The sequence below is a fragment of the Cervus canadensis genome, chromosome 6 (genome assembly GCF_019320065.1).
Source record: "Cervus canadensis isolate Bull #8, Minnesota chromosome 6, ASM1932006v1, whole genome shotgun sequence".
Classification (NCBI taxonomy): Eukaryota; Metazoa; Chordata; class Mammalia; order Artiodactyla; family Cervidae; genus Cervus; species Cervus canadensis.
The window spans coordinates 95,864,710-95,877,074 of record NC_057391.1 but is presented as its reverse complement, the minus strand read 5'-3'; the positions used below and the strand labels follow the sequence as shown (position 1 = coordinate 95,877,074).

The 12,365-nt window shown below is 43.3% G+C and overlaps 1 protein-coding gene across 6 annotated transcripts in view; it reads left to right on the top strand.

Moving 5' to 3' along the window:
* Positions 1-12,365, top strand: part of TTC7B (tetratricopeptide repeat domain 7B) — a 263,594-nt gene that overhangs the window by 176,583 nt on the left and 74,646 nt on the right. For all 6 annotated transcript variants that reach the window (XM_043472771.1, XM_043472777.1, XM_043472773.1 and 3 more), the window contains exon 15: positions 2,478-2,638. In XM_043472771.1, the coding sequence (XP_043328706.1) occupies positions 2,478-2,638 (161 nt within the window). The remainder of the gene's footprint in view (positions 1-2,477; positions 2,639-12,365) is intronic.

Genomic DNA, 12,365 nt, shown 5'->3' with positions numbered 1-12,365 from the left:
CGCTGCTGCAGCGAGAGCTGTGGGCTGGTGACCCACCGCGGCCTCCCTCGGCCGCCAGGACCTCCTCTCGCCTCCTCTGTGGGGCTCCCTGCTCCGCCCCTCCCTCCTGCCCCCTGCTCCTGTTGGCTGTCTTTCTCTCTAGACTTCAGGTTGCCTGAGGGCAGGAACCCCCGTCTGTCATCATCACCACTTTGCCCTGGCACGTGGTAGGCGCTCACTAATACTGGGTGAATGAAGGAACCAACCTGCAATTCCTTCAGGTCAGCCCAGCCTCAGAGAGCACCACTTTGAACCCTGTATCCGTCTTTTCTTGGTTGGGTTGGACCTCCCTGAAAACGGACATCTTGAGTGTACCTGCCTGCTTGACTCTCTCCGGATGCCAGGCTGAGTGCTGTCCTGCAGTAGGCTGTCCCCCGGGGAGGGCAGAAGTGGCTGGAGGCTGTGGGTGCTGCAGGGGCCTCTGGAGGCCCCCCCCAGCAGGACGCTGTGCTGTGTGCCTGCCCCCCAGGCAAGGAGGGCAACGGGGAGGGGCCCTCATCCTTAGTGAAAGCGAAAGGCGCTCAGGTGTGTCCGACTCTTTGTGACCCCAGGGACTACACAGTCCATGGAGTTCTCCAGGCCAGAGTACTGGAGTGGGTAGCCGTTCCCTTCTCCAGGGGATCTTCCCAACCCAGGGACCAAACCCAGGTCTCCTGCATTGCAAGCGGATTATTTACCAGCTGAGCCACCAGGGAAGCCCCAGAATACTGGAGTGGGTAGCCTGTCCCTTCTCCAGTGGATATTCCTGACCCAGGAATCGAACCGGGGTCTCCTGCATTGCAGGCAGATTCTTTACCAGCTGAGCCACAAGGAAGCCCCCTTGTCTACAGAGCCGTTGCCGTCTGGCCCGAATGACGGGGTCGGGGAGGAACTGGTTGTCGAGCCGCTCTGGTCTCAGCACGGGGCTGAAGGACCTGCCCAAGGCACACCTCCTCTCTGGATTGCAGACCCTCCCCTCACTGCCCGTGATATGATAGGTCCCCACTGTGATAGCTGGGATTCTAGGGCTCAAAAGCAGAGAGCCCCTCTAAACCACCATTTTTAACTTACATTCATCAAAAATGGAAATTCAGAGAGGAAAACGGATAGACGTGGGGACAGATGGAAGTCATGGCTCCTTGCTAAGGAGTGAGATCCCGGGGGTTGGGAGGAAGCAGGAGAGCAGAGGGGTCCCGCCCCGGCCCGTAGTCGGAGGGGGTGGGCAGGCGGTGTCCTGGGCCACGCTGTAAGGAGGCCTGTCTCGAGCCAGGCCCCGCGCTCCACTGCTGCTGCTGCCGTGCCCAGTCGAGTTCAACTCTGTGACCCCGTGGACTATAGCCCACCAGGCTCCTCTGTCCATGGGATTCTCCAGGCAAGGACACTGGAGGGGCTTGCCATTTCCTCTTCCAGGGGATCTTCCCAACCCAGGGATTGAACCCAGGTCTCCTGCTTGGTGGGTGGATACTATTGAACCTATATGGAAACTCTGGTGTTCAAATATCCGTTATGTATGCATTTTATCAACCCTTGTGTTGGGTGATTTTGAAGAAAGTCTTGAACAGCTGTTGGATCTTAAAGGTTAAAGTTGTATCTGGTCCTACTTACATTTGGATACACCTGCTTTGTGTGTGGCATCGCAATTTGTTTCTTGGATGGTGTTATTTTGGATTGTACTTTGGAAAGGTGTGGGGGTTTTTTGTTTGTTTGTTTGCGTATCTCCTTGATGTCTGATAGAGATCTAGGACAAAGGAACTTGAAAATAATCACAGGTGTCTGATCATTTGGAATGCTCCGTTTAAAGTTTTGAAACTTACTAAGTACTTTCATTTCAGCAATACCTGGAAAAAAAAATGGAAACTCTTCAGCTAAGGCAGTTTAAAAACTTTTGGCAATTTGTTATGTCTGCATTTAGAGTGAAATTATCTTAGGCATAATCAAAAGTAATCCAGTTGTGTGGGGAAAGGGAGAAATTGTTTATTTAGGGAGATATAAAAGATTTGGGATTGGCAGTTATACTGAGAAACAGTCTCTTGTATCACTTCATTAGTCATTCTGTCACTTGAAGGGGGCCTCTGTTTTCATGTTTGTGGTTAATATCCTGGGGCGGCCGTAAATAAGGCTTAAAATCTGAATGTGACACGTGCTGAAACAACTCCTGACATTTACAGAGAATCAGAGGCTTCCCTGGAAGCTCAGACGGTATAGAATCCGCCTGCAGTGTGTGAGACCTGGGTTCGATCCCTGGGTGGGGAAGATCCCCTGGAGGAAGGCATGGCTGCCAGTTCCAGTCTTCCAGCCTGGAGAATCCCATGGACAGAGGAGCCTGGCGGGCTACAGTCCACGGGGTCGCAAAGAGTCGGACACAACTAAGTGACTGATACTTTGACTTTCAAATACTGAAATGGTGGCTGGGTGTGTGCGTGTGTCTAAGAATTCTTCTGGGTTGTATTTTAAACCAGATCCCAGAGGCTCTGGGGTACGTCCGCCAAGCTCTTCAACTTCAAGGCGATGATGCCAACTCCCTGCACCTCCTTGCCCTCCTGCTGTCAGCGCAGAAGCACTACCACGATGCTCTGAACATCATCGACATGGCCCTGAGCGAATATCCAGAAAATTTTATGTAAGTGATCCTGGACTTACTTGTTTTTTCCTTGTACAGAAGGTGTGAAATTTATCTCTTCAATTTATCCAAGACCTTCATGGACATCCTGGTGGTAAATAGTACAAAATCCTCTTTACTCTTGTTTTTTCATGATATTTAGAAACAGTTTCTCAAATCAACCTGAGTTGAAACACTATCCCTTTTTTCCCAGTGTGTACCCTTGAGGTATACAAGATGATTTGAAATGCATTATGGATGAACTGTTTCATTTTAACAGTTATGCATTTTTAAATGAACATTAGAAAAAATACAGCTGCATATCAAAGTGTGATTTCATAGAAACGATTGCTCAGAGGGAGACTAAAAAATTTTAAATGAGTTGTTTTAAAGTGAATTTAAAGGAAAATATTAATATAATATATGTGGATATGGCAAAAGCTACGCTGAAGAAACGCCAGTGACTAAAATTTGGGAACCATTGCTTTATAGCTTGTTTGTCCTACGTCACCAAGGACTCACACAAATCCCAGGTGATCACTGTATTTTAGGGCTTTGATCAGGACACCCAACCCCTTTGTGCTTAGTTTTATTCTCCTGGAAACGGAATTCCTTAAATCAATCAACAATATTTGTATGTAAGCTAAGAAATGTCATTACAGAGTGCCGTGTGCTGGAATTGTCTGCGTATCTTCACCTCTTCCCTCTGAATCCCTGAATCCAGGGCAGTGATTAGGCTTTGTTGGGAAGGACACTGTCTTTGGGGTTGCTGGGTTCCCATCTTATCCTCGGTGGAGTAGCTTAGTAACCAGTACACAGTGGGCAGAAACAGTGAGCGGCCCTGCAGGCTGGCAGGTTCTAATTCTCTAATGCAGGGTCAGCAGCAGCGGGGGCAGGGGAAGAAAGGTGGGCTGGCCCTCTCTGCTTTCAGAAATGTTGCAAATTTTAAGTGGCTCAGCCTTGGCTTTATTTCTCTGCCTCCTCCCCTCACTGTGGTTTTAATTAGTGCGTTTCAGCAACTCCCCTTGGAAAATTGGTTCACACATTTCCATTACAAACATTTCTTTGTCTTCAAATGAAAAGGGCATTTCTCTTCTCCCCATCGAGAAAATTCTCGTTATAATCCAAGAAACCTCTGACTGGAGATTTCTTCTGTAGGTTCAGCTATTTATGCGGAGTGAATTAAAGAGTTTTGCCTCCGTGTTTGACTTCTTGCAGGTCTCAAGCTTGCTCTTTTGCTCTCTGAGGACACGTTTGAATTTTATCCAAGGCTGGTTAGCCCATGGAACCATAAAGTGGTTGAAGCACTTTAAAAAGCGCGCGGCCCATCAGTAAAGTTTAGCCTGATGCGATTGAATTCAGTTACTCTCATCAATATTTATGAAGTGGCCGCTCCTGCCTCCCACCCTCGGCACCTTCGTTAGAAATCGAGTCTCTAGACAAGTCTCGCGTAGACAGCCTGGGGTGTCATCCGAGAGAAGAGCAGGCTCATTAAACTAATAGCCGCGCCGCAGTGCGAGCAGTAAGCAGTGGTGGCTAATATGGTAATGCCTCCAAGTGACCGCAGCTGACAGCCTTTTCAAGTAGTGGAAGTAAGGAACAGCAGTAGAGATATTTGAGGAATGCGAGCCTGTTATTTTAATGTTAAGCTGTGAGCTCAAAAAAGCAGAGCATATGGCAGCAGGACTGAGAGCCCTGATGACTTGTTTGCTTTTTAAATATTTGTATTTCTTTCTTTGTGATGGGAAACTTCTTCCCAAGAATACTTTATTAAAAGTCGGGGGGCCAGATGTAGTCGGTGGGTCCCATGGTTTCTTCCCATCCTGGGTAAAACATTTCAATACCAGCCTCAACAGGGCTCCCTGGGCACCTGTCCCAACTGCCCTGGAGCGTTCTCTGTCTGTCTGGGACCAGCTCGTCTCCTGCAGAGCTGCAGACTTTGGGAAGCCTGGGATGGCCTCGTGAGTCTCGTGTCCCCACAGTTGTGACCTGCCCCAGCCTGGGGGTGGAGTGGATGTTTCCTCAGCCCCTGCTAGGGGGAGATGAGAGCGCTTCCTGCTGTTAGGGTCAGGCCTCTCCGCAGTTGAACCAAGAATTGACTGACTAGTGTCTTAGCCTGATGCAGAGAATTACAGAGCTTTTTGGTTCCCACTGGGGGCTTCCCTGGTGGCTCAGATGGTGAAGGATCTGCCTGTGATGCAGGAGACCTGGGTTCGATCCCTGAGTGGGGGAGATCCCCTGGAGAAGGGAATGACTACCCACTGCAGTGTTCTTGCCTGGAGACTCCCACGGACAGAGGAGCCTGGACAGTCGGATACGGCTGTGCAACTAACACTTTGACTTTCACACTTGGTCCCCGTTAAGCCAAGGAACTTGAGCTGCTTCTTCAAGATACGTAACCGTACGTTCATAACAGAATCGGTTTATTCTGTGCTATCGCTGCCTCTGCTAGGTGTTCCGCTGCTCGCGGCTGTCCCCGGCTGTGCTGTGCTGCGGAACGTGGGCTTCTGGTCGCGGAGCCCGGGCTCCAGGGCGCGGGGGCTTCAGTGCTGGCGGCGCGCTGGCTCGGCAGTCACGGGCTCACAGCTCTGCAGCGCGGGCTTAGTTGCTCTGCGGCAAGTGGGATCTTCCCGGACCAGGGGTTGAACCCATGTCTCCTGCATTGGCAGGCGGATTGTTTACCTCCAAGCCACCAGGGAAGCCTGACCACCAACTTTTCTCATCTCGTGCTCACAGTCAGGGTGGTTAGGCAACCCTGGAGAGACCAGCTGTTCCTCCAGGGGCAGTCAGCTGTCCTGGCCAGGGCGGTGAAGGCATTCGTACATGGTGATGTTTCAATAATTGAAAGGCATTCCTATAAATATTATTACAACTAACACAGCATCTTCACATGTGATACTTTGGAATCCTTTAACATGATTAAATATTGAGTAGAAGCAAAGACTATTTATTAAATCTATTTAAAATAAAAATACAAGTAACCTATGTATAAATGCTTCTTTGTGTAACAAAAACCCTAAACATTGCCTGTGAATTTCCCATGCACTCTGCTTTCCTACCCCGGCCTCTGCCTGCCCAGGTTAACTGCTGCCCTGAATTCTATGTTGAGCAGCCTTTTGTGTTTCTATACCACGGATGTTGGTGTTCCTAGATAATAAAAATTTCTGGTTTTGTGTATTTTAAAAAATTTTAATGGAATTGTACTCAATAATAATACATTCATATTCTTTTTTGCATTGCTTCACTTTATGTTTCTGAGGTTAGCCCTCTTGCATAGAGCAGCAGTGTGTTCATTTATCCAAATGGTACTGTATTGTGTAAATATACCCAGATTTCTGTTTCTAGTCTACGTAAGTGGGTACCTGGGCTGTTTTCAGTTTCTAACTGTTATGAAGCATGCTGCTACAGATATCCTTACTCGGTTCTCCTGATGCCTGTGTGCAAGCATTTTGTCAAGTAGACTCCTAGTAGTGGAATTGTTGGACCATAGGAGGCGGGTATCTTCTGTTTTACCAAATAATTCCAAGCCATTTTCCAAAGTGGTTGTGTCCATTCTCTTCTCCACCAGCAGGGCCCAAGAGCCCGCGTGGCTCCCAACACCAACCCTCAGGCTTGGTGGGCGCTGGTTCGTGGTACCATATTGTGAGTTTAAGTGGCGTGTTGTTCATTCTTAATGAGGCTGAACACCTTTTTGTTTGTCGGTCATTCAGCTTTTCTCTTTTGTGAAGCACACGTAGAAGTCTTTTCTACTTGGGTTGTCTCTTTCATACTAACTTGTCAGATTTCTTCATGTATTACAGTTCAGAAGGCTTTTGTTGGCTACATGTGTGGTGAAAATCCCCCAATTTGTGTCCTGTCTTTGCTTTCTCTTAGTGGGATCCTTTGAGGAACAGAAGTTCTTAAGCTATGGTTGAATCAGTCCTATCCGAGGACAGTAGTTCTGTGTCTGGTTTAAGAAGCCTTTCTTGTTATCTTCTGAAGCTCTCTGGGGTTATCTTTCACCCCTGAAGCTAGAGTCCATCTGGAACTGACCGCTTTGTGTATGGGCATATAAAGAACCCGGGGTCATTTTCCCATGTGGATACCCAGGTGTCCGGCATCACGTATTGAAAAGGCTCCTTCCCCTGTTTCTCCCCAGGGCTGCTCTGGTCTTAAATCAAACATCTGGCCGTGGGAGGAGCTGATTGTGAGCTTCCCACCTGGCCCCGCGGTTCTGTGTGACTGCTGCTCTAGCATCCTTCTCACCACGTTATTATCCATGAGGTCGGTCCACCCGTAACTTGCTGTTAGGGTGTCCTGGCTGTCCTCAGGCCTTTGAGCCTTCAGATAAATGTTCAAATTTGCTTTTCAAGTTCCACCAAAAAAAACCTGCTGAGATTTTGACTGGAATTATTGGATTGGCCAAAAAGTTTGTTCAGGTTTTTTGTACCAGCTACAGAAAAACCCAAACAATTTTCTGGTCAACCCAGTACATTTACTCTAATAGCTTGGTTGGGGGAAAATTAGGTATCTCTAACTATTTAGACCTTTAAAAATACTTTTTAAATGAAGCATTATAATTTTCTTTATAAACATTTTGCCAGTGTTTACTAGATTTATTCCTAGTTGCCTCAAAAAAATTCCATGCTTTTCTCCTTGTACCTCTATTTAAGAGGATAAGAAAATTTCTTTCTTCCAAGAAGGCTTGGTAAGAGTTTGTTTCTTTAATCATAAATTGATATTAAATTTTATCAAATGCTTTTTCTGTATTTATTAATATGATTATTATATAATTTTATTCTTTTAATCTGTGAATGTTATATTAATTGATATTTTTAAATGTTAAATTAACCTTGCATTCTTGGAGTAAGCCCAACTTGATCATAATCTATTAGCTTTTTAATGGATTCTGTTTATTCATTTTCTAAAGAACATTTATGTTCATGTATGAAATAGATTATGGTTTTTCTTTCTCATTATATCCTTGTCAGGTTTTGGCATCAAATTTAGGCCAGCCTCATAAAATGAGTTGCAGTAGTTCTTTTTTGTGTGTTTTGGAATATTTGTGTAAGATTAAAATTATTTGTTCCTAGAATAATAAGTTTTGGTAAAATTTGCCTGTAAAACCATCTGGGACTGGTCTTTTGTCCATGGAAGAACTTCTGATATTTTTTTTAAATGATTAAAGGATATTGAGGTTTTCTACTTCTTATTTTATTAATCTATGTTTAATATACTATATGTATTTTAAGAATTTGTCCATTTACTCTAAATTCTAAATTTTATTGGCATAGAGTTATTTATTTGTTGTTGTTCAGTTTCTCTATCATGTCCAACTCTTTGCAACCCCACGGCCTGCAGCAGGCCAGGCTTCCCTGTTCTTCACTGTCTCCTGGAGCTTGCTCAAACTCATGTCCTACTGATGCCATCCAACCATCTCACCCTCTGTCGTCCCCTTCTCTTCTGCCTTCAATTTTTCCCAGCATCAGGGTCTTTTCTAATGAGTCGGTTCTTCACATTAGATGACCAAAGTTTTGGCGCTTCAGCTTCAGTATCAGTCCTTCCAATGAATATTCAGGACTGATTTCCTTTAGGATTGACTGGTTGGATCTCCTTGCAGTCCAAGGGACTCTCAAGAGTCTTCTCCAACACCACAGTTCAAGGTCCAGCTCTCACATCCATACATGAATACTGGAAAAACCATAGCTTTGAGTATGCAGACCTTTCCCGACAAATTAATGTTTCTGCTTTTTAATATGGTGTCTAAGTTTGTCACAGCTTTTCTTCCGAGGAGTAAGTGTCTTTTAATTTCATGGCTGCAGTCATCATCCACAGTGATTTTGGAGCCCAAGAAAAGAAAGTCTGTCACTGTTTTCATTATTTCCCCATCTATCTGCCATGAAGTGATGGGACCGGATGCCATGACCTTAGTTTTTTGAATGTTGAATTTTAGCCAGCTTTTTCACTCTTCTCTTTCACCTTCATATAGAGGCTCTTTAGTTCCTCTTCACTTTCTGCCATAAAGATGGTGTCATCTGCATATCTGAGGTTATTGATATTTCTCCCAGCTTGTGCTTCCTCCAACCCGGCATTTCGCATGATGTAGTCTGCATATAAGGGTGACAGTATACAGCCTTGATGTACTTCTTGACCAGTTTGGAACCAGTCCGTTGCTCTATGTCTGGTTCTAACTGTTGCTTCCTGACCTGCATACAGATTTCTCAGGAGACAGGTCAGGTGGTCTGGTATTCCCGTCTCTTGAAGAATTTTCCACAGTTTGTTGTGATCCACACAGTCAAAGACTTTAGCATAGTCAATGAAGCAGCAGTAGATGTTTTTCTGAAATTCTCTTGCTTTTTCTATGATCCAGCGTATGCTGGCAATTTGATCTCTGGTTCCTCTGCCTTTTCTAAATCCAGCTTGAACATCTGGAAGTTAACAGTTCGCATACTGTTAAAGCCTGGCTTGGAGAATTTTGAGCATTACTTTGCTAGCATGTGAGATGAGTGCAATTGTGCAGTAGTTTGAACATTTTTACATGACTGAAAGAATTATTTATAATGTTTTAAAACTATTTACTGTCATATAGCATTTGTGGTTAAGTCTTTTTAATACTGTTTGATATGCTTTTTTTTTTCTTGAACAATCTTGCCAGGAACCTGTTTGGAACATTGATCTTTTCAAAGAACCAGTGGTTTTTTGTTTTTGTTTTAATCATCTCAACTATATATTTGCTTTCTCTTTTATGACTTTCTATCCTTATTTCTGTTATTTCTTTTCTCCTGTTTTCTTACAATCTGTTCTGTTCTGTTTTAGCTGGTCTTCTTTCTTAACTCTTCAGTTGGATGTCTAGCTCACATAAGAAAGGTCTTTCCCTTTCGTATTTTCTGTTGACCTTTCTGGCCATGCTGCTGCAGGATCCCAGCTCCCTGGCCAGGGATTGAACCCAAGCCCTTGACAGTGAGAGTGCAGAATTCTACCCTCTGCCAGGAAATCCCCCTTTCTTATTTTCTGACATAAGCATTTAAGATAAAATATTTCACTAAGTACTAATTTAGCTACAAACTACAAGTTTTGATATGTGAAATTTTTGTTACTGTTTAGTTCTAAATATTTTTAAATTTCCATTATTCTTTTTTGACATTATTTTAGAACTATGTTTTATGATTATCAAATACATGGGTTTTTTAACTTATCTTTTGTCAGTGGTCTTTTAACTTCATTGAATTGTGTTCAGAGACGTAATCTATATACATTTGAAATTTGTTAAGACTTATATTATGGCCCAGCATGTGGTCACTTCTGATAAATATTTCATGTGTGCTTGAAAAGACTGTTTCCTACCTTTGGGGATAAATTTTACTTTTATATATAAGGTTGAGCTGTCAACTATGTTTTTCAGATCTTATTTATTCTTATTAATATTATTTTGTCTACTTCATCTGTCAATTATTGAACAAAGGTATGTTAAAATTAACTCTGATGGTAGATTGTACTATTTCACCACATAGTTATAGCAATTTTTGTTTTATATATTTTAAAGCTGTTTTCTTAGGTACGTTTAAATTTTAAATTGCTATGTGTGTTAGTGGTTCAGTTCTGTCCAGCTCTTTGTGACCCCCTAGACTGTAGCCCACCAGCCTCCTCTGTCTGTGGAATTCTCCAGGCAAGAATACTGGAGGGGGGAGCCATTCTCTTCTCCTGGGGATCTTCCCAACCCAAGGATTGAACCCAGGTCCCCTGCATTGCAGGCAGATTCTTTACCATCTGAACCACCAGGGAAGCCACAGAAATTGCTATGTGTTCCTTGTAAATTCTACCTTCTATCAATATATAAGAAATTGCATAATTATTTTCACCATACATCCACTTACAAATATCCATATATATACACACACATACAATTTGTGTGTGTGTACTTGGAATATCTTTTTCCATTCTAACTTTGAACTTCTTATATTCTTATATTGTAGAGGCACTCAGAACTCATTACATATAGCTATTTCTTTTAAACTCAGGCTGACAGTGTATCTGGACCGTCTAGTTCAATTCCATTTACTGTAAATAGTGATATATTTGTATTAATGTGTCCCCCTTCATTTGTGTTTTCTATTTGTCCTGCTCTTTTTTCTTATCTAATCCTCTCCCACCCTCTTGTAGATCGGTTATGTTTTTATTACATATTTTTCCTTACTAATTTGGAAACGAAACATTCTGTTTTGATTGTTGTGGTTTAGTGATGACCCTGGAGGTTTTACTGAGGGTCTGTGGCTGGCAAGCTCTCAGCCTGTGTGCAAAACTGTGTCTGGCCTTTCTCTCAAAGGAGATTTTCAAACCAGACCTATGATTCCAGGCTCGTGTTTCCTCACAACTGAGTGATCCTGCTGCTTTTGTCAGTGTTGAGAAGTTCAGCCTTGGTGCATTCTAATGTAGACCTCAGCGCACCTGAGATGTTTTAGTCTGCTGTCATGGCCGTCGTTGCTGACCCACGGCACTTTCACTGTGATGCAGCTAGGAGGGAATCCTGCTCGGGACTTCTCAACTGTGAATTGGTCTTCTCTGTGTCGTTTATTGTTCGTAGAAAATTCTCAGACATCATTTCTTCTAGTATTTCTTCTTCTATAGCTGGGGTTTTGTTTAGTTTTCTTAGGTTTTTTAGTTTAGGATTTTGCTTTTCTATTTAGTCAGGTAAGTTCTGCCTTTTGTCTCAAGTATTTGTCCCTTTCACATTTAATATAATCAAAGATGGTTGGATGTATGTCTGTCGTTTCTGTATGTGTCTTGTCTTCTTTGTTTGTTTCTCTAATATTGCCTTTTTCTTCTGTTGAAAACTTGTTTTCTCAAAGCCTTTAACTATTAAATGCCTAAAGAAAAGGATGGAAAATTAGCATTTGCTGATTATATACTAAAAGTCTCTAACACACTGTACGTTTTTCCTGAAAAAAAAATTTAACCAAATACACATTTTTATATTGTGTTCATTGATTCTGATAGATTCACTGTCTTTTGTACTTGGTATAAGAGCCCCTGTTGTTCTTTTAAAATACAGCTTGGCAAAGATTTCCTAATTGATTAATATATTTTGCTTAGTAATTTTCCTTATTGGTCCAAGAATGTAGAAGTCGATGCCAGCTGATGTTGGAAACACTTCTCTCTTCTGAAGACAGTGTGACCAGGGTGTGGTCAGGCCCTCGAAGACTTTGTGCTTCTGCCTGGGATTACTCATTTTTAGATAAAATATCGCAGTGAGAGCTGACAACTGTTACTTTTGTCTTTGGAAAATATATCAGAGAGTATCGTGCCAATGGCGCATTTGAGAACTTTAGTGTAACTGAGTTTTATTCTAATTCAGCCCAGCCTTCTGATGGCTTCTAACTGTACCCAGCCACTCCCAGGTATAGTTTCTTGTCCTGACACAAGTTGTGATTATACAGCTTTCCTAATTACAGATTTTCAGTCGATCTGAACTTTACTATTTCCTACTTAAATAGAGCACATGAAGGCCCTTAGTCCCAGGCTCTCAGAGCCGTCATCAAATCAGCAGCACACGTAAGAAGCCATCACATGTTACCCAAAGCACAGAAGGCAGCCCTTGAAACCAATCAAAGGTAAAAGTACAGTAGGGGCCCTTATGGTGTTTTCTGATCCATGGCTTTGATATGTCAGATGTTGAGATAATCCTCAAGTGCCCAGCTTGAAAGACAAGCTCCTCTTCTGCACATGGTCTACTCTCATACATATGGAAGCGGATTTTGTCAGATAATCATGT